A 22,499-nucleotide genomic window follows, 5' to 3' on the forward strand; every position below is an offset into this window, starting at 1 on the left:
ATGGCAGTGAACAATAACGTGTACGTCGGAGGCCCCGGGGTGGACTGCGTGTTTAAGGTGCGGGTCTTGTGCGATGCCTTGGTGCAGGATGCCAGGCAGGCAGGCATCACTACACCTGCCTTGCACGCTCTCTACGTCGCCAGGACATGTCATGAGCGCGAACCACATTTGCTGGCTGCTGAAGCAAAGAGTGGCAGGCGGTGGCAGAAGTGGTGGTGGGGAGGGGCGGTGGTGGCACTGGCGCTGGCACTGGCACTGGTGTGGAATGAAATGGGAGGTGCGCGGTGCCTGGTGCGCAACAACTATCTGGTACAGGAGGCCACCCGCCCCCTCGCCCCCTGCCGACGGGTGTGTGGGGGCGGCGTGGTCACCCTCAGCAGTAATGTCACCCAGCAGGAGTTCTCGCGCTGGGCCTACCTGTCACGGCCGCTGGTGGTGCGTGGCGGCGCAGCGCACTGGCCAGCACTCCACACATTCTCGGAGTCATTCTTCCGCAGCTTGTACGACAACGTGCCTGGGTCGTACCAGGCCGTGGCGCAAGACTGTCAGTTCCTGCCCTTCCGTACCCGCTACCTCACCCTACATGCCGCCCTCCACGACCTCACACGCCCACAGCGCTGGTACTTCGGATGGTCAGTATTTCATTAGCATTTTAAAGACTCGATTAAAACTGACTCCACAATAACGTATTGGGTGTTGTTAGAAATAAATAACATAATGTGCATACTGTATAGTGGTAAAGTACTGAATGAAGTGCTAAAACCATGTGGAGAGTAGTGAAGTGGGGATGGGTGCAGCGATGCAGTGGTGGAGTGCAGAGTGGCAGGTGAGAGGGTAACAAATCATCCTCGAGAGGCAAGTGGCACTCAAGTTGTTGCTTCACTTAGTGGGGCAGCAAGAGAGAGAGAGAGAGAAACGTGGGTTATTATGTAAATCTCAACTTAAAATCTACCCATGTCGCTTGTTCTTTGGGTACGAGAAATATATTGCCCAAAGTTAGTCCGCGAATCTTAACACATTATCTTCCCATGACTCATTTTTTTTGCAATCACGAGACGTAGATTAATATAGTAAGATATGTGTATTCAAATCCAGGGATGAGAATATTTTAACTTGAAAGAGATACAAGCGATTTCCCGTCGCATTTTCGTTATGTTTTTGCAGGGAGACCACGGAGACATGGGAAGATGTTAAGTTGAATTCTCTCTCTCTCTCTCTCTCTCTCTCTCTCTCTCTCTCTCGTAAGCAGGAGTTTCTTTCTGTAGAAAGAACGAAGAGCTATGGGTAGATTATTCATTTTCTTTCACTTGTCTTTCCTGTAAAAACCAATCATAGAAATGAGATCGAAAGTTTGTTTGTGAATCCTGGGTAAAGTGGACAGGAAATTGGGCGGGGTAGAGTAGGGTGGTATAACGCCCGCCATTGTGACGCTGTAACAATGGGGAGAGAGAGAGAGAGAGAGAGAGAGAGAGAGAGAGAGAGAGAGACCAGGAGACAATCTGACAGGTAGGTGAAAAGACAGACAAGCAAATAAGGCTTAATGACAAACTTAAGACGGATAGACAGGAGAGGCAGACAGATAAACAAGACAGACAGACAGACAGACAGACACTTATGAGCAAACGAGATAGTCAAGTGAGACAGACAGACAAATAGACAGAAAATTAAAGGTGGTGGTGTGAACATGTATAGGGTGAGGCAGGTGAGGCGAGGCAGGTGGGATGAGCCAGGTATATAGGCTGGGGCAGGTATAGGGTGGGACAGATTTAGGATGAGGCAGGTATAGGGTGAGGCAGGTATGGGGTGAGGGAAGTGGGGTGAGACGGGTAGGGTGAAGCAAGTCGGGTGAGACAGGTATGGGGTGAGGTAGGTGGGATGAGGCAGGTAGGGTGAGACAGGTACGGGGTGAGACAGGTAGGGTGAGGCAGGTATAGGATGAGTCAGGTATAGGTGAGACAGGTAGGGTAAGGCAGGTGGGCTGAGGCAGGTATGGGGTGAAACAGGTAGGGTGAGGCAGGTATGGGGTGAGGTAGGTAGGGTGAGGCAGGTAGGGGATGAAGCAGGTAGGGTGAGGGAGGTATGGGTGAAGCAGATAGGGTGAGGCAGGTAGGGGGTGAAGCAGGTAGGGTGAGCAGGTATGAGGTGAGACAGGTGGGGTGAGGCAGCTGTGGGTGAGGTAGGTAAGGTGAGGCAGGTAGGGGGGGAGACAGGTAGGGTGAGACAGGAATGAGGTGAGGCAGGTAAGGTGAGGCAGGTAGGGTGAGACTGATATGGGGTGAGGTAGGTGGGGTGAGGCAGGTGCGTGTAGTTAATTGATTCAACTGTGAATCTTAAATTTCTCTGCAGGAGACGTAACCTCCCCCACCTCTCTCTCTCTCTCTCTCTCCGTTTCTACCCCTTCCCTCCCTCCCCCCGCTTCTCTTCTTTCCCTCCTCTCCCTTCCTCTCCTTTCTTTTCCATCTCATTTTTCTCTTCTTCCTTCCTTTCTCCTCCTCACCCACGTTCCCCTCTCCACATCTCTCTTCTCTTCCTCTTTCCCCCTCCCTCCTTCCCTCCCTTCCTTTCCCATCCTTCCTTCGCCTTCTCTTTCCGTCTCTCCTCCCTCCTCTCGCTCCCTTCCTCTCTCCCCTCCCTCTCTTCCTGCCTCCCTGCCTCTCTTCCTCCCGCCTCCCTCCCTCCTTCATCTTCCCCTACCTCCATTATCGGTCAACTCCCCCTCCCCTGCCCCTCCCTCCCCTTCTCTCCCCCTCTTTAATTTTACTAATCACTTACTCCTCTCTCTCTCTCTCTCTCTCTCTCTCTCTCTCTCTCTCTCTCTCTCAGTATTAATTAGTCACGTGAAGCCGTGCTATTACGTACAATGTAATGTTACCTACTTCCTCTCTCTCTCTCTCTTTTTCTCTCTCTCTCAGTATTAATTACAGTCACGTGAAGCCATGCTATTACGTACAATGTAATGTTACCTACTTCCTCTCTCTCTCTCTCTCTCTCTCTCTCTCTCTCTCTCTCTCAGTATAAGCAGTGACGTAGTTAGATTTTTCCAAAATGGTGGTGGGGGGGACCAGTTGCAACAAAGCTCTATTTTGGGGGAGTCCACTGCAACACAATGTACGCAAGTTAAATAATCCGATATTTGAAATAGGGGGAGGGCAGTGGTGGCAAAGGGTTTGACTAGGGGGCCTGGACTCCCCCAAACCCCCTCCCCCCTGCGTTTATGCCATTAGAGATAAATTACAGGCCCCTAAATTCGTTTGATATGGTGTTACTCAGTTCTACCCTTATCTCAGAGTAGGCCTAACTTTTTAACTACAACTATGTGAAGCTATGTTAAGAGCAGTGTAATCTCTCTCTCTCTCTCTCTCTCTCTCTCTCTTCTCCATCCAGCCTACTCACCCCACCCTGTCCTGCCTTACCTCTTCACATTCACTCACTCACTCAATCATTCTTTACCATTCAACCCTCATATCGTCAGTCCATTTACCCTTCCTTGTCCTGCCCTGCCCTGCCCATCCCTTCCCTGCCCTGCATCTCCCTGCCCTTGCCTTCCCTGCCTATCCCTACATTACCTTATTCCACCCTGATCTACCCTACCTTAATCACATCCTGCCATTCCTTCCCTTTTCCTAAATCACCCGACTCACCCCTGCCCTTCCCTGCTCTAAATCACTCCACTCTGCCTTGCCTTACAGTGCCTTGCCTTGTCTTGTATCTTAATTCTCATTATTGCTGACTTGCCTCTGTTGCACCACTTAATTTTCCTTGCCATTTTGAATATTAATGCTACATCACCTTAATCCTCCTGATCTTGTGTTTGGAGTCATGCATCATTTCTACTGTCTGCCTTACCCTGCCCTGTCCTCCCCTGCCCTGTCTTTCCCTGCTCTGTCTTCCCCTGCCTTGTCCTGTCCTGTCTTACCCTGCCTTGCCCTGCCCTATCTTACCCTGCCTTGCCCTGTTCTATCTTACGCTGCCCCTACCCTGCCTTGCCCTTGCTTTTCTCACCCTGCCTTGACATTCCCTGTCTTGCCTTGCCTTGTTTTGCCCTATCAAACCCTGCCTTGCCCTTCTCTGCATTACGCAACTAAGCATGACATGACCTGCCTTACCTTGCCTTGCACTGGCCTGCCATACCCTGCCTTGCTCTGCCTTGAAAACTTACACTGAAACTCAAAGTATTTCTATAAACAACTAGATGGAACCTGTCCCTAAAACACACACACACACACCCAGTAATGAATGTTCATTTTTCCAGCACAGATATGTAACTGAGTTGATAGCAACATTTATCTTAGCAGGAATAGGGCTTTGATGATGATAATGAAGATGATGATGATCTCTTTTTACCTTCACATTCTATAGTTCTTTCACCTTTACTTGGATCAGATTTTCAGCCTTAAGCAGAGAAAAATTCAGTGCTATGGCTAGCATTTAGTGGTAGGTAGTGGCGACCATCATCCACTCACTTGATGTAGTGCTGCCTACTCCTTCCTTAGCCTTTTTCATTCTTTTTCTGTGCCGGCCTTCCTCTCTTCCTATTTCTACCATCTTTCCTGTCACTTCTTATTGCTTTTCTTTCCATTGCAGGTGGCTTTATGTTGAGTGAAAAACCAAATGGTTTCCTGTAAGCCAAGAAACCATTTACAATGCTGGGTGGTAACCATATAACCAAACTATACGTGCTCCCTATGTGTCAGCAAGTGGGTTGGTGGAGGGTTAGTACCTCTCCCTGTAAAACAAATGACTCAAAGTCAAATGGCCACCCCTTATGGGATTATGGAATCTGGCAATAGATAGATAGATAGATAGATAGAAGTCAGGTTAGAATGATGCTCCTGACAATGTATGAGTGTTGTCTCTGTGGCAGGAGCAACTGCAGTCCTGGTGTTGCTGCTGTACTAAGAGAGGTGGCCCCTCGCCCTGCCTTCCTGCCTCTCCACGCTGAGCACTCTGCCCTTGACTGGATCTTTATGGGAACACATGGACCAGGGGCAGCTTGGCATGTGAGATAATTATTCTTACTACCACATATTAGTCACACAGATACCACACACTGTATGTAAGAACTGATCATTTATATGTCTAGGTTTTAATCACTGAACCTTACCCATGTTAGCTCAATTTTCTTGACTAACTTCAGTTGAAACCTTATGTTTTCATACATCTTTGTCTTTGATTTTCAGCCATTAATTACTGTTTGCTGTCAAGGATAGAGCTGGATGGATGAAATATGTATGGAGGTGCAGAGAACAGGAATTTCACCCTTTTTATGTAGGGAAAGTCTTGGAATGACTCTGCCACATAGTCCTACAGTAGCTGGAAGATTGACTTAATAAAGATAAGGCATAAATGTGGTTGAGATCATGCTGTGGATTTCAGCCAACACTTATGAAGGCTGGAATGATAAATGAATGAATGTATGGTCCAGTTCACTGAGCACTCTCTTATCATAATTTCTGCTCTTCTTATGTTTTTCATCTTTAATTCTGGATTCTGCTCATCCCCTTGAAATAGGTGACATACTGTATAATGGTGACATACGGTACTGAGTAATGTCTCCCATTCTCTAGCTGGACTATGTGCAGCGACCCTCCTGGCAGGCACAGATACGAGGAAGCAAGACGTGGCACCTGCACCCTGTCCCTGAGTGCAGTGACACATGCTCACCACTCTCACTCACCGCACATCGTGGTGATATTGGTCAGTGTTCGATGTCATTTTTTGTTGTTGTTGTTATTGTTGTTGTTATTTCTGTGGCCTCAGTTTAACCTGAATATAAACCCAGTGGACTGTAGGATGAAGATGATTTCCTCCTGCAGTTCCTCCTCCTCCTTTTGGGAGATAGGGAGGGAGTTGTGGGATGTTTGTATAACCAGGAAGCAGAATCATCAGGTCACATCAGTGTTCATCAAGGTCCTGGGATGTGAGTCAAAGCTATTAGTACCATAGGTATGTAAAAAAAGAAGAAACTGAGTGGGATGGAAAACACAGGAAAGAACTTCAGCCCCATATATACTCATTACTCACTTTTAATCAGTCACAGATACAGCTATCAGCTTTTTTAGCATTAATGTTATATTTTTTTTAGTGTTTCAAATACAGTATGTCAGCTTTAACTGCTAGAGCTCAGATTGTTGGATATATGGTTATTATATAAACTTATGCTGCCTAATGCTCCATATAGGAACTGCCTTGTGCATCCTTATAATGTTAGCCTGCACTTTTTTTGTATTTTCTGAAAATCTTAAAGTTAAGTCAAAGAGCCATTGTGACTTTCAAAGACAGTAGTGTTTTTCTAATGACTGTGTTGTATTGTGTTGCAGTGTTTGTGGATACCAACCAATGGTATCATACTACAGTCATCCACCCAGGTGACATCTCCATCACCATTGGCTCGGAATATGACTAGTGCAACAACAACCACCATGACAGGGTTACATTGTTGTATACTAAATTTTACAGCTAATTATTTCTATGCAATTTATTTTTTATTTTTAATACTTACAAAAATTGCTTAAATAACAAAGAAGAGAATTTTAACTAGCTACATGCAGAAATGTGCTAATAGAAAAGTGCTTGAGAGCCTCCCATGCTGATATGAATGTGGGATTGGAACATGTATGGGTAGGTGATTGCTCTATGCCCCTGGTATGACTATATGGTTAAATATCCTTCAACTGCCTTGTACAGATTCATAGTACAGTAATTGCAAACCAATTTACCTTCATTCCACCTGATGCTTTAGGCCAGTAACCTAGAATACCAGGAAAACTAATCTTCATACTGAACATATTTAGAAAGAGATATAAAAAGTTATGGGCTAGTTAGATGTAAAGTACTGTAGTTGTTTTTGTGCCAAAGGAATTACAGCTCCCTGTGTGGGCAGCTTGTACTTTACAGGAGTGTATATGCAAGACCATAGCTCAAATCCATAGGTCTTGAGTGCTGGTATTTCATTAATGTACCATTTTTCTTTGTCTTGAGGACTGAATGATAATTTGCATCATTTCAAAAGAAATCATGTCCTCACAGTTTCCATTAACTAACTCTATAGGTGATTCAGAGATTGGCTTACCAGACATTTTATCATATCTACGTCAAGTGGGGTTGGTGGAGGATTAGTGCCCCTCCCTGTAAAACAATTAACTCTAAGCCCTTTGCCACCCCGTTTGGGATACATGGCGTCTGGCAATGAATGAAAAATGAAAACTACAGGGTCAATTATTCTGAAGAAGCGAACTGTCTTTGTAGAACTTCACAATTCTGCATATTGTATTTACTTTAAGGTTGAACCCTTAATATACTTTGTCCACCTTAGCTTGGTTTAAGCTGCCTTTGGTCTAATATGAATGCTGAGCTGTAACAAGAAATTAACACCAGAATATAATGCTTGTCATTAAGAAATTCTACTGAAAGGGTGTAGAGTCTCAGCATTGCCTTATTCTGCCAGTGAGTTACTGGATATGAACTACAAAAGGACAAAAATCTCAGCCAAATTAAGGTGGATAAACAATAAAAATCCAAGTGTCTAGCCAAATACTGTACCTGTATTGCACTGTATACTGTACCATAATCATACAATCTTCTCCAGCCCTCAGTTATTCTGGAGGGTCATGTAACCACTTTTTTTTTTTTCCCCCTACAGCGAAGATTAATGGACATTCCTGAAAATTACCACAGCTCTTGTAAACAGGATTTTTTTTTTTTTTTCTTCACGGCCAGTCCTCAGTCATAACCTCGGAAAGTTCCAAAGAGTTGCTACAAAAGCCTAACTGTTCTTGTTCTTCCTAGTCATAGTGTAGATAAACTGTATCTAGCTATTTTTACACACTAATGGATGAATAAAATGTCTGTCCAAATTTTTTTAGAACATATATTCTATGTTATTTATCATTATGCAGTGACCATTAGTTTTCTAGTTGTATCAGATATAAAACACATCTGAGGGGGCCCTGTGCTCCTGATGGGGGCAGTACAGAAAAAGATTAAATGATAGAACATAGCAGATTTATATTTTCATCATGCTAACTGTGTTACTGATGTTTGTACCTGTATTCCCACCTGTGTATTTTAAAAGTGTGACTACAGTATATTGTTGATAATGAGTCTGTGAAAATGGATGATTGAAATGTGTAGGTGAACCACAAATAAGTATACACTGTAAATAATGATAGATGGATAAGTGGAAACCAAGAATAAGAGATAAGTGACACGTACAGGTGAACTACAAATGAGTATATACCCTGTACTGTAAACAGTGATAGATGGATAAGTGGAAAAGCAGAGTAGGCTAATGCATAGTCATGTTTGGCGTTGCTCTATAGTAGCTGGATCTCCAAAAACATGGGCCAAGATTCACTCACAAATCACAGATCAATTCCCTGCTTTAACTGCAATTTGTTCTTGCAGGAAGGACAAGAAGAAGGGACCATGAACCTTCCCATGTCTACTGTTCTTCCTGCAAATGAGGACATGAGTTATGAGAGGGAATTGATTGTGAGTTTGTTAATGAATCCAGAGGATGGATAACAGTACTGTGCCTCCAAAGAGAAAATTGTTGTGCTAGTTGGAGAGAGAACAGCCTGATGGAAAGGAGACAGGGCAACATGGAGGCACTTTAGTTGTGGCCATCCCTTACAGGATTAAGGCATCTGGCTATAGATAGATAAGCATTACCAGTACAGTGTCCTGTAGGCTAAGGTTTGTAAATGCCTGAATACAAGTGCACAAATTTCTTGAAATGTAGATGATACTGTTGCTGTAGTTGTAAAGAACTTGTGAATGAGTGAGAAATTAAGCAGATATTAGGGGAGTTTGATAGAAGTTCAAACTTATGGATTTTTTTTTATTTTTTTATTCAGTATATTGTATTTCTTAAATAAAGAGTAGATGAAAGGAGGATGACTACTGAACAGATGCAGTTACAGTATACATGTTTACAGTAGAAATAGAAACAAATAAGAACTGAAAGTGGACTTGTCTCATGATGCATGGATCCCAAGCTGCAGTGGACAATTCAAGCAAGTTCTAGTAGCTCTCCTTTCCAAATACAAATAGATATCGTAGATGAATATAGGTGGCAGCTTTAAGAGAAGCTAGAAATGGATTTAGATGGGTTTTTAGATTTACCACTGCTGTACCTCACTGTCTAGTCAAAATGTTACCAGGAATAATAACAATACACTAAACTGTCATTTGTAGTACAGAAGCATATGCATTTTATATGTGAAGGAATGAGGTAATCATAAAAATGGTAGCAACCTGCTGCATATTACTTCTTGCAAAGTGTAGAAGCCCAAGACTATCGTAGTTGTAATATGGTGGAGTACATTATTTTTGTATGTCTTCATATTTTCATTAAGACAGAAGCAGAATGTGCAATTTTTTTTTTTTTTTTTTTTTAATGCAGAAGCAGAATGTGCATTTTTTTTTTTTTTTTTTTTTTTTAAATGCATCTGACTCTGGTCATTGACTGAACAGCCTGTTCTCTAAGGCCCAGAATACCTCCTACATAGTATACATCTCTACATACCACCACTTCAGTGCTAACACCCACCATCCATACTGAATACATGCTAGGACTGTCTCATACAGGACTGGTGTATTGTTATTAGTGGGGATGTTAGCGAGCATTATGCTTTTAGGAAAGTTCAGATCCTTAACCTCTTCCCTGCCCCGGTCAGGATTCCAACCTGTGTCCACTGGCACAGCAGATAACCTCTCTACTGACTCAACCTCCATCTCCTTCTTATAGGATCCTGAAGTACAGTACAGCAAAAACAGGTTAGAGGAACTTCAGTTTTTGTAGATATCCAAGTTACGTGTATGTGTTTATGTAACAGGGAACAAATCTGATGATTGGCTAGGTCCTGTTTGAAGTTGTTAGTCAGTAAGTACTGTAGCTGATAAATAATATGGTACCTGTTTTTCACCTGAAGTTGCTTTTAATGCACTTTAAAGTTTTGTTTTACTTTATGTGGAATTTCACCAGTACACATCCCAGTTTTTATGTGAGGACCGACAATCAGTGGCATACCTGAAGGGGGGGCGGGGGGGGCTGTTTGAAACTGCCCCCCATGCCCCCAATTGAAAGGGGGCCTCCCAAAAGTCCTAAAAATTTATAAGCTAATTTATATATATATATATATATATATATATATTTATCATCCCGACAATCACGTCTGAGATATTAGATAAGTTTTGAGAATAAGGGGGGCTAGGTTCTTTGCGGGGGCCCCCCTCCAGGAGGGGGGGCCCCCGCAAAGAACCTAGACCCCCCGGGCCCCCCAAATCTCTTGGTACGCCCCTGCCGACAATGTACGTACAAAATTTATTACAGAAAGAGTTTTTATGCCAGAATTTGAAACACGGCATGAAAAGGTCAGAAATGTTTGTACCTGTACTTAAAAGAAAAAAAAAAGGAGCAGGTATACTGTACTGTACTTTGAACACGAATGAATCAATTTTACACCGTCAGTCAGTATTATGGTCCAGTATTTCATACTGCATTTACATTATATACTGTCTGGGCATGAGTGTTTCCTAGTGTGGTTTATAGTTTTCACCACATGAAGCATACTGAGTGATCTAAATGTTTGAACAATCCTTTACCCATAGTAGCAGGTTAAACATGAATACATATTTGGTACATTCTGCTTCCATCTCTTGAATTATTGTTGAAGGATCCAAGGTAAAATATCCACTGTTGATATTTGCATATATTTTATTTATATAATATCAGTAAAATTTTTAAAAACTTCCTAACTTTTCAATACTTTCCTTGCCTCTTCCTCTTTCCTTGATTTTACTTCCCCCTTCCTTTGTTTTATGGTACTCCTTCTACACCTGCTCCATTTTCTCCCTTCCCTTCCTGTTCCCCATTTTACCCTGCCCTACCTGAAAATTCCTTCTAACAACTTGACTACAATAGGCCTCACTTCATCATAATAAAATAATTGGTCATATACATGAATGAATTATTGTACTGTATAAAATGCTGCAACCACACTGTAACGGTTAGATGAAATTGTTTCTAACTCCTTAGACCTTATTCTAGTGCTAGAGAGGAATGCCTTCACATAGTGGCACTGATATAACTAGCTGGTGGAGCTGCCTGCCTATACAATTGTCCCTCAACTTCCTCTTTATCCCCCCAGAAGGAGGATGTTGGGTTGCAGCAGCCTGCAGTCCACCTGGTTTACATTCAGATGAACCTGGGGCTGCAACTACTATTACTACTGGGCTTTATTCTTGTGAGCTTTGAAGGCTTTCAAGAACCTCTTTCAATTTATTCTGCACATCTCATCTACATAACTTCATATACAGTACTTGTATGTTATCCTTGCCTTTTCATTAATGACATACAGTACATTGCATACACAGTATAACACAGAAAATAGCACTGATATCCTGAATACAGAAATAAACTGCTGAGGAAGAGGTGCTACAATACTCCTAAGCCAGTGAGTATAACCTCTTGACCACAAGAGGTCTCCCTTTAAGCTGCGTATAATAATTTGGCTGTAGTAAATGAGTAAATGAATAAAAAATGTACTGAAGGGGTTCAAGCTTTACTGTTCTTCCAGTTTTCAACTGTGCCTTGTTCAAGTACAGCTGTACTGTACTGTATATTGTACTACAGTATTAGTCAAGAAATAAACAGCCTGAGATGTTTAATTATTTGTTTTGTGTAAAATCAGAATCCCACATTTCAATAAGGAAAACATATAACAATCCGAGACAGAACTCTTTGTACAGCATAATGACAAGTAGGTTTCCGTATCCTGTACATGCATCTTATGAGTAGTGATGGCCTTAACTTTGGTGGATCCTGGACAGCAGAGTCTCATGTGGCCCTCCAGCACAACCTATGATATTCATATCCTGACATTAAAATACCAGCAACTTCTATACAGAACAATCCAGGTTCTAAAACATCTTTACTTAACTGTGATGTTAAGTGAAAGAATAAAAACTAAACTGTATCAAATTTTTTCATTAATATAATGATATGTATCACACATTTTGGGGGGCACCCTATGTGAGAGGGGCCCTGGGCAGTTGTCACATTTGACCACCCCTAAAGCCACCAGTGATTTGAGAAATGGGAGAAATGGAGTTCCCCCGAGCTAAGCCCTGTATTGGACTATATAGCCCCGCTAGGGTTACAGGAGAGAGCTACCCCTCCTGGCACGGCAGCCCGGGCGAGGCTCGAACTTGCAATCCCCCGATCACAAGTCCAGCGCGCTACCACTGTGCTACCGCGTCCCCCCAGTGATTTGAGAACTTAATTTTATTCTTGACAACAATGAGGGTAGAGTTGCCAGTGGCAGACCAAAGAAGGGACTGAATACAGCTGAGCGGCTGCTAGAGACCAAGCAATGCAAGCATGTTGGAGCCTTCATGAAGATATGAGCCGAGGGAGGAGGGATTGGCTTCTTTGCCCACCCACCCCACCTATGCACTCATGCACTGCTGGGGTCAAGTGTGACAGACCTGCTGTTAGGGCTACTTTGCTGTACTAAATGGACATAAGTAGGCTATAATTGTCTATCATGATCCATCATGTACTCAGCTAATATTACAAATGGTCAATCTCTCTCCATATTAGACATTTGCCTGTGCTGCATCTGGAACGACCTACCATTAGTTCCAAATGAAAATGGTATAGTACATGGACCAAGTTGGGCTCAGTGGCTGATCATCAAAATGGATGAGGCATGGATTAAGGGGCTGCTTGGTCTCAAGATGCTGGTGGCAGAATGATGAATGCTAATATTATGTGTTCCTGTTGTGGGGAGTACAGTAAGAGATCTCAGTCATTTGCAACTAGTTGCAGTGCATGTGAGTGAATTTCAGTATCAGGACTGTTGCAGTTTGTACAGCACTCACTATTCATTAAGTCTGCTCTGCAGTGCACAAATAGTGGAATATGCATTTGAATGAAACATGACAAATACCGGTACATTCAATGACGTACTGTACAGTAAAAATGTGCTGACAGGGTACCTGCCTTTGATGAGCTATTGCAAGCAAGATATGGGTGGAGAGTTTGGAATGTTTGTATATGGGGTAATGAATTCCCTGAGCAAGAACTTGATAGATCATAATCCCTGCTAGGTGACGGGAGAGAGCTACCTCTCCCAGCAGGGTAGCTACCCCGGTAAGGAACGAACTACTGACGCTCCGGTCTCGAGTGAGTCAGGCGTTCTACCACCGAGCCACCCTGTCCCCAAATGGTTGGGGATGAGAAATTTGGAGCAGCAGTCAGTAAACGGCTCTGATGATGTACAGGCCAGCAGAGGTCATGATTACTGGGAAGCAAGAGATGGCTGAGTAAGTTGAACCTGACAGAGGTCCAGCTAGGAAGAAAAGACCCCAGCTAGGCTATTCAACATTTGCTTGTAACAGCCATTCACATGGCTGATCAAAGAAGTAAAAAAAAAAAAAAAAAACATTAGGTATGAAATCTAATGGTTTGGTACCACACATTTCTAGTGAACTACACCAATGCAACATACAAGCAGGCGTCCGGTTTTTCCTTTTAAATGAAGGCCCTACGATAGTTATTACCACTCGACCTAATAAAAAAAACTGATACTTGTACTGACGAAAGATTGACTAATTTATACAGTAACACAGAATACACACTTCAAAAGCAAGCTCTTTGTGTCCTCAGCGGCAATAACAGCAGTAGCATATATTAATAGCACGGTGTGAAGGCAGGACCAACCTTTTATTCATTTATTATTTTACAGTGACCCCTGCAATTATAATTTAAAAAACACGCGGTAAGATACCGGCATATGTAGTGGGAGTAAGATGTTTTGGTGGGTGACGCGGCGGCTGCTAGAACTCAGCTGACTGAGGTGACGGAAGGAGGTGGGTTGGCGGCTATGTTAATGTTGGGTTTGTCACACCGGCAGTGGAGCATGAACTGAGGGTGTGGTAGTTTCACTTAGGACGTTGATAAGGTTAGAAGGGATTAATTTATACGTGAAAATGTGTGAGGCCTGGTAGGATCTAGATAAATTACCGCACAGAAGGCTAATGCAACTTTGAATGAAAACTTGCCATTTACATGGTTGCAGAACAGCTGTCTTTAACTTTCGTCTAAGATACCACTCACTGGTATTCGTCACCACTTCATGTAACCAGATGCTTCCTCCATGGCAAATCCATGCAATCAAAATCATGGTAGTTTTCGTTTAATATGGCAAAGCAGCTGTTTAATTGTTTTTATTCTCCTCTAGCCCTTTTTCTTGGGCGTGAGTGACTGATTACATTGTATCCTAATTAAATACATGGGTTTCCTGCACCTGTTTCATTTCAGTATGTTTGGCACATTGTACCTTGACCAATTAGATGTGGGTTTCCTGACTGACATTTTCAAGACCAAGTTTTCTTTGTTGCAGGCATCACATTAGATTCAGATAGCTTAAGCTGTTTTAGAGGGAAAAGCCCTCTGGTAATTTGCCTGATATTTTTAAGCATAATAGTAGGACATCCCCACAAAATGCAACAACCAGCATCACAACCCCTTCCCTGAGTCATTTCAGAGACCTCTAAAGCCGTTGGTTTGTTGCCATGCTTTGCTGAAATTGTTTAAGATTCCATTTTTCTCTAGAGAGCTGTTTGTAGTATCAGGTATCCAATACAATCATTAGAAAGTTTGTGAAATTTTGCTTTTAAACAAGTTCTTAAAACCATTTAAGAAAAAATTTCTGTATGCAGGACTTTAAATATATTCTGTTCACTTACGTAAGGTTTTTTTGCTTTTCACATTGCTGGAATGTAGTTGTAGTCTTGTCTCTTCAATTTGTTTTTAGAACAAATACTTGGGGGGGCAGCAATGTGTGACTAATGTCAATAATTTTTTCTTTTCTTGGGGGGTTAAATTTGGCCAAGAATTAATATGTTCACCAGGCAGTGAATAAACCTATGTTCAGATTTCCATACAAAGGTAATTACTGGGATGAATGCAAATGGGTGAATGGAATGTGTGCCGTTCATTAGTTTATGGTTGATGATGTTTATTCTAGAAAATCTTAATACTGTATTGTTATCCCAAAAAAGTGTAATGCCAAAGCTATTTCATGTAGCATGCTTTTGATAATCCTCCCTTGCACATACTTTCTCTCTCCTTGTTTTTGGATCCTAGCTCACCCCAACTGTAGAAGGGAAAAAGATCAGAATAACAGTGATGAAGATCCAGCTTAAATATATATATCTTTTCAATACTCACATGTGTATATATTTTCCAGATGGCTGAGAGAGGGAGAGGGCGAGGCAGAGGAAGAGCCAGAGGAGGAGGAGGGCCTGAGGGAGGGGGTGATGGAGGGGTAGGGATTGGAAGGGGAGGAGGAGGAGGATGCCAGGAGAAGGGGAGAAAGAATAAAGGACTTGAAGGATTCTGGGGACTGAACCAGAATGATGGTGGTGAGGGGAGGGGAAGAGGTGCAGGTGGAGATAGGAGGGGGGGAGGTGGAGGAGGAAGAGGGGGAGCTGGAAGAGGAGGGGAAAGAGGGGGAGCTGGAAGAGGAGGGGAAAGAGGGGGATTAGGAGGAGGAGGTGGAAGAGGTGTGTGGGAAGGAGGGGGTGTGTGGGACAGAGGAGAGGCAAGGGGAGGGGTATGGGATGGCAGCAGAGGCAGAGGGAGAGGAGAAAGCAGGAAGAGAGAGAAGGAAGGAACCAAAGCAGAACAGGAAGAGGAGGATAATAGGTGAGGAACCAAGAGAAATGATGTACATGATTTATGAATTCTGTTGCTGTGTGTTGCATGAAGTACTATTCCCATCAGGAAGAAAACTTACATCATTAGCATTTACTGTAATCTAGAATCCAAACTATTTATGATAAGTTCTTTTTCTGAAGTATCTACAGTTTTGCATGCTCTGGACTAGTTCCTTAACATTGTCACTAACAAATAAGAATGAAAATTCTTACCCACAGAACAGGAGAGCGTAGGTTTGAAGCAGCGTGCCGCGAGATTCAGGCAGGTGTGGAGCGATACATGGCCACACATGCGATGGTGGGGGATGGGGAAGATGATGATGATGAAGAGGAAGACCTTCAGGAGGACACCATCATGGGTCAGTGTTTAATTAAATTTCGGGCACCACAGACACTTCAGTTATAATTTTTCATTGTCAGCAGCTACAAGTGTTTGTAGTTTGTGTACCTTTATGTTTTCTCTCTCCTATTTCTGAATCCTTCTCATCCCATTCTGCATATATATTGTGGAATGTAGGGTTTGGATTATGATTATATAATTGCGTCTTTCCACTGATAATGAAATGCATATATTGAAACGTCTTCTTTTTATGTCGGGAGTTCATAATCCCCCTTTTATTTTTTTTAGGTGCTAGTAATTATGGTTTCATAACTGATACATTAATCAGTTCCACTCTCTGAACCCACACTGAAAGTGGTCCAGTGTACCCACTGACCCACACCTGAGTTAGTCCTTCCCCTCTTCTTCTTCATATCAAAGCTTTGGTTTGTTCACCTTAACTTGGCCCCCAGATTTTCATGCTTTAACAGCTGACTTCATATATCTCATTAGCAAAATGTGATAATACTACAGCTCTGCATCTTTTCCATACCATTTCTTTGTAACTGACATCATATTCTTGTGTTAATATATTGTTACATTATAGATGGAGAGATGGCAGTGTTAGGTAAAGTTAAAGTGAAAAGAGTTTAGTCCTTTCTATTGTGTGGCATCACACATGCTGACTTGTGTAACTGTGTTGTCATCCTCAGAGCGTGTGTATGGAGGTTATGGTGGTGGTGAGGGAGGCCGCACCCAACAGTACCTCCAAGATGCCTTCAGGAGTGGGGCACTTGTTTGTCTTATCTGCATCGATAATGTCAAGCGCACACACCCTGTATGTATAAGTTTGTGTGCCTATGGGTCATGTTATAAGTGGTATAGGAGGCAGTGTTAACATCTCTTCCTCAGTTATTTATTTGGCAAAGTCTTTTGTATGTTATATAGACTAAAAGATGTGTGATATACTGTATATATATATATATATATATATATATTCCATGCAAGAAAGAAGAAACCAAAGACCAGGAGCCTGCTAATTGTTCCCTCCAAGAAAAAACAAAAACATGATAACAGAGAGCCACACTCAAGATTCGTACATTTCGAGATGCCTGGACACACTGCGTTTGAAAGAGTGAAGATCATAGGCAGTAGGAAATACTGACAGAGGATGACATTTCCAGAGTTGACCTGTTGCATATATGAAGAATTGGGAGTAACGGTTAATGCTTGCGTTAGAGAGTTGGACAGGAGAGGGATGAGAGTTTGTTGTTAGATGGGTGCTATGCGCCCGTTGTAGTGGTATGAGAGTTTGTTGCTAGACAGATGCTGTTCGCCTGTTGTAGTGGTGGGGGGATGCAAGCAGACTGTTCAGAGGAGCAATGACCATTGAAGTAACAATAGAAAAGAGATAAAGATACAACAGTGCGGCGAAGAGACAGAGGTTGATGGGAACCAGTAAGAGGAGGAGAGTTAATGAAGCGAAAAGCCTTTGACCCCATGTTGTTGAGAAGAGCTGTATGTGGGGAGCCTCCCCACTCATGAGAGTTGTACTCTACACAGGGATGAATAAAACTTGTGTATAAAGTCAACAATTGTGCTGGGGTAAAGAAGGCACGGAGTCGGCTTAGCACACCTAATCTCTTGGAAGCAGATTTTACAAGAGAGGTAATATGTTCTAAGATAAATCCTGAGAGAATGATACCTCTAGTATATTTAAAGATGGTGTAGGATTATGCTGGATATTATTAAAAACTAGAGGGTACTCTTGTGGAAGATGGTGTTGGGTTGATAGATGTAAGGACTGAGCTTTTGATGGTTTAAAAAGAAAAAGTTTACTTTTACCCCAGTCAGAGATATGAGCCAAGTCAGACATTAAGTGCGCCATAGCCTCATCCTTTATTTGCTGAAGTAACTGCTGAGATGGACACTGAGGGAAACAAAACATATGGAAAGGTGAAGGGTGGAGTCATTCGCGTATGAGTGGATAAGGTTAGATGTACAGCTTAGGTTATTGACGAATAAATGGAAGAGAGTTGTTTATAGGATAGAACCCAGAGAAACACCACTGTTGATGGCTCTACGGGAAGAACGGTGGCTGTCTACAACAGCATCTATAGAATGACCAGAAAAGAAGCTAGAGGTGAAGGCACAGATAGGTGGATAGAAACCATAAGAGGGCAGTTTGGAAATTAAAGATTTATGCTAGACTTGATTGAAAGCCTTTGAGATATCAAGTGCAATGGCAAAGCTTTTGCCAAAGTCCTGAAAGGAGGATGACCAGGGGTCTGAAAGGTAGGTGAGAAGTTCGCCAGTGGAGTGTCTCTGGCAGAACCCATACAGACAATCAGAAAGAAAGTTGTGATAGGAAAGATGCTTTAAAATTTTTTCTGTTAAGAATAGACTCAAACACTCTTGAAATACAGGATGTTAAAGCAGTTGAGTGATAGAGGGCTGGGAATGGTCACCCTTCTTTGGGACAGGCTGAATGAGAGCAAACTTCCAGCAAGAAGGAAAGATGCAAGTTGATAGACAAAGGCGAAAGAGTTTACCTAGACAGGGTGTATGCACAGAAGCACCGTTCTTATGGACAACAGGAGGGACCCCATCAGGCCTATATGCCTTGTCAGTATTGAGGCCGGTGAGGCAGAAAATAAATCAGTTGACGATATCTTAATGTCACCCAGGAGGAAGTCAGAGGGGGAAAGTGATGGAGGAGCAGCACCAGAATCATCTATGGTGGAATTGGAGGAGAAAGCCTGAGCGAAGAGTTCTGCTTAATCAATAAAAGAAATAGCTATAGAACCATTAGAGTGGAAAAGAGGAGGTAAGGATGATAAGGTAAAGTTGTTATAGATTTTTGGCAAGGTGCCAGAAGGAGTGGGAGGAATTCAAGTTGGAGAGTTCAGAGCATTTAGTACGAATGAAATTATTTTTAGCAGAGCGAAGAACAGACTTAGCATGATTCTGGGCAGAAACATAGAAGAGATGAGATTCAGGAGTGGGTTGACTCCAGTACCTTTTGTAGGCTTTCTTCTTCTTGTGGACAGCATTAGAACAAACGTGTGTAAGTTGATGTTTCAAGACAAATTATTAGAGAAGTAAACAGGGAGCTGCTATATTGGTTGCACTATTGGTCAACTAGATAATTGTATTCTAAGTGGCTTTGGAGTTTTCAGTACACTTTTTTTTTAGCAATAAATTCTGAAGGTACACCTTAACAACCTATTTTATGTTACTCTGCATCTATCATCCTATCCTACGTTGCCCCATGAGGAACGTAGGAGCCCGGGGCTAGGCAGTTGGTCCTGGCATTTAAGATGAGAGTGACCAGCCTCACTCATCCCTGAGTGGCATTACATGAGCAATAAACCCCAACCACCCCTTGGATATAAACCTTCACCGGCTCAGTCCAATTGGAGCACCGTTATTACCCACTAAACCACCAGGCGCTAAAATTTGGTTATATGGTTACCACCCAACGTAGTAAATGGTTTCCTGGTGTTCAGGAAACCATTTGGCTTGTCACTCAGTGTAGAGTCACCCACAGGCAGAAGGAAGAGGAAAGAATGAAGGAAAGAAAGACAGAAGAGGGAGTGTAAAGTCACCCGTAGGCAGAAGGACAAGGAAAGAATGAAGGAAAGAAAGACAGAAGAGGATGGAAGAAAAGAAGGATGGAGGAGAGGAAAGGGCAGACACCAAACAGCAGCACAACATCGAGTGAGTGGATGGTGAGCGCCCCCACCCACCACTAGCATTGACAGTCAAATAATACTGTATATGTAACATACAGCAGAATGTTAATGTGTACTTTGCAAAATTAATAATTGAGATGATAATGAAGCCTCCTATGCATTTTATAAGTAGCACATGAAGATTCATTTTTACAGTGCTGTGTGGTAATCATATATCCAGATAACAGGGTGAGGTGGGATCTTTTTGGTGTCCCTGCTGACTGGGTGGAGTGATGCAAATGCAGCATCCATCCAGAAACCAAACCTCCACACTTTTCACTCACCCTGTGCCTCACTGTTGCAAGGTGCTGTCAGCCACAAAAGAACATCAGTTCACTGCTTGGAATGGCTCAGCGGGGCAGTTGCTTGCCTGTGGTTGATGAGTCTGCACAGCTAGACAGATTGGGAGTGATCAACAACAACAGCTTGAGTCTAATGTTTAACCTGAATCCTCCTCCTTAGATCTGGAGTTGTGGTGAGTGCTACAGCAGCTTCCACCTCCACTGCGTTCAGAAGTGGGCAAAAGACAGCCTCTTCCAACTCTCACAAGCCTTATCTGCATCAGGGGAACACAACACACAAATGGATAAAGCTGCACTCAAGTGGTGCTGGTGAGTTTGGCACGATGTCTATATTTACAGTTACATCTAGATACCATTGACCATGCTTGCATAGCCTATGTTCATCCTTTCACATGATGGTAGCTGTCCATTTTGCATGATCTTAACGTGACAGACACTTGGAGTAACCAGAATATAATGAAACTCACGTCAGTATGGTGATAGGACTAATACAGAAAATGTTTAATATATTGGTTCCTCATATGCTGTTTAACCCGCCAACGGTCTGACATAATTCCGCAGCCAGTGCCAGTGCCGTTTTAAAACGGATTAAAATTTTAAAAAATTCACTGTGACCGCATTTTTCAAGATTCGTGGGTAAAAATTGGCAGGCATGTAAGGTAACTGTTCCTCTACCATCCCCCAGGCTGTCAAGGCCATACACTCACTTACTCCCCCCCCCTCATGCTTGCTCTGCCTCACTCTGCCTAAGGGCCTCACCCAGTGCTGTACATAATGAAGGCATTTTGTAAATATTTTCATGTAAGTTATAAATATTTTCTTGTAAGTGTAGGGACTATATAGTGAAGTCAAGTTGTAAATACCTTCTTGTAAGTGCCAGGACTGTACGTAATGAAGTCAGGTTGTACCTATTTCAAGTAAGTGTAAGATAATGCATTCACAGTGAGAAAAACAATTGTGATAGATGCTGAAGTAATAAGTAATCAGAAAAGTGTACTGCACATTGCTATACTTTCTGAGCATAAATGCCTGAGTATGCCTTACATAGAAAAAGACTTTCTTTCACGTACGTGGTGAGCGTGAGAGAGCGGCTATACCTGTACACGAGTATGCAGGGCTCAATAAAACTCATTTCCGAGCCTCGGTGAGCATTTTAATGGCGAAATTCGTTGTTTCCACATCAAAATCTATCATTTTAGTAAAAAAAAAAAAAAGGTCGAAAAGTGGCCAGCACTGGGATGACCCATAGGGCTAAAAATAGCCAGCCCGTGGTGGGTTAATAGAAAGAAAAACAGAAATGGAAGTTTAACGTGGGTTTTCAACTGGTTATTGTGTACAGTAAGCACTGTTATAAGTTGCCTGTGTTTATTTTTTTATTAATAATATTTTTTTTTTTGCTGCTGCATTTACTTCGACTTACTTAATCATTGCCAAATAAAGTTTCACTGCTGCCTGTAAAACTGATTTGCCAGTTTTGCCCAGTTTACAGTAGTAGTTATGTGAAAAAAGTTGTGATATTTTGGCATACAATCTTGATATGTAACAAGACTGACTGATTTGATTATTTATTTCATCCCTTTTTCTTTGTGCTGGAGAGGATGTCTTCACATGGTTGCACTAATATAAATGGGCAGTGGAGCTACCAGTGTAATATAAACATCCCTCAGTGTTATCTGTTTCCTGAAAGGAGGAGAGTAGCATGCAGGAGAAGACTCACTTTCAGATGACTATGGTTATAACAGCAAAAACAACAGCAGCAAGAACAACACTTCCACTTTGTCTGACAACCCCTCCAGTCTTATCTGTTTGGTTTTCCCTTGTCCTGCCACAGCCCCAAGTGCCGTCATGAGCATGCTCAGTGGAACATTCCAAGCAAGTACACATGTTTCTGTGGCCGGGTGACTGATCCCAAGTTTGACCCATGGTTGCCGCCCCACTCTTGTGGTGAAACATGTAGACGCTCCCTCCGCCCAAACTGTGGACACACCTGCCTCCTCCTCTGCCATCCAGGTCTGTTAAACACTTGTCACATCTCTAATCAGGCTTGTTTTTATTCCCTCCTCACCTGTTGCTGCTCTCTCTCTCTCTCTCTCTCTTTATATGTATGGAATTCTTTCCGCTTCCTTCTGCCTATGGGTGACCCTACAGAGTGACAAGCCAAATAGTTCCCAGTAGCTAAACCAGGAAACCAGTTACTATGCTGGGTGGTAACCACCTAACCAAAGTATGGCACCGGGTGGTTTAGTGGGTAATCATGGTTCTCCAGTTGGATTGAGCTGGTGAAGGTTTATATCCAAGGGGTGGTTGGGGTTTATTGCTTGTGTAATGCCACTCGGGGATGAGTGATGCTGGTCACTTTCATCTTAAAGGTCAGGACCAACTTACCTAGCTCCAGGCTGCTACGCTTCTCATGGA

General features: G+C 42.7%; 2 protein-coding genes across 2 annotated transcripts in view; both read left to right on the forward strand.

The window, feature by feature from the left end:
* LOC145410167 (uncharacterized) lies at positions 1-8,593 on the forward strand. The gene is made up of 4 exons (XM_080280364.1): positions 1-632; positions 4,865-5,000; positions 5,568-5,697; positions 6,321-8,593. Exons 1-4 carry the CDS (start codon positions 1-3, stop codon positions 6,404-6,406), a joined length of 984 nt encoding a protein of 327 aa, XP_080136490.1. The 3' UTR covers positions 6,407-8,593.
* The window catches only part of LOC145410168 (NF-X1-type zinc finger protein NFXL1), a 21,498-nt gene continuing 5,593 nt past the window's right edge, over positions 6,595-22,499 (forward strand). The window contains exons 1-7 of the mRNA XM_080280365.1: positions 6,595-6,621; positions 8,407-8,493; positions 9,752-9,780; positions 15,949-16,088; positions 16,762-16,886; positions 20,245-20,393; positions 21,916-22,094. Coding sequence (XP_080136491.1) covers positions 6,595-6,621; positions 8,407-8,493; positions 9,752-9,780; positions 15,949-16,088; positions 16,762-16,886; positions 20,245-20,393; positions 21,916-22,094 — 736 coding nt within the window. The remainder of the gene's footprint in view (positions 6,622-8,406; positions 8,494-9,751; positions 9,781-15,948; positions 16,089-16,761; positions 16,887-20,244; positions 20,394-21,915; positions 22,095-22,499) is intronic.

The sequence above is a fragment of the Coenobita brevimanus genome, chromosome 84 (genome assembly GCF_032717465.1).
Source record: "Coenobita brevimanus isolate Jiangsu-jjx chromosome 84, ASM3271746v2, whole genome shotgun sequence".
Taxonomy (NCBI): Eukaryota; Metazoa; Arthropoda; class Malacostraca; order Decapoda; family Coenobitidae; genus Coenobita; species Coenobita brevimanus.

Excerpts from the sequence above, each read along its gene's own strand:
- LOC145410167 (XM_080280364.1), top strand. The coding sequence starts at position 1 with ATGGCAGTGAACAATAACGTGTACGTCGGAGGCCCCGGGGTGGACTGC. Across the intron at positions 633-4,864 it reads CAGCGCTGGTACTTCGGATG|GAGCAACTGCAGTCCTGGTG; the intron begins GTCAGTATTTCA and ends TCTCTGTGGCAG. Across the intron at positions 5,001-5,567 it reads GACCAGGGGCAGCTTGGCAT|CTGGACTATGTGCAGCGACC; the intron begins GTGAGATAATTA and ends CCCATTCTCTAG.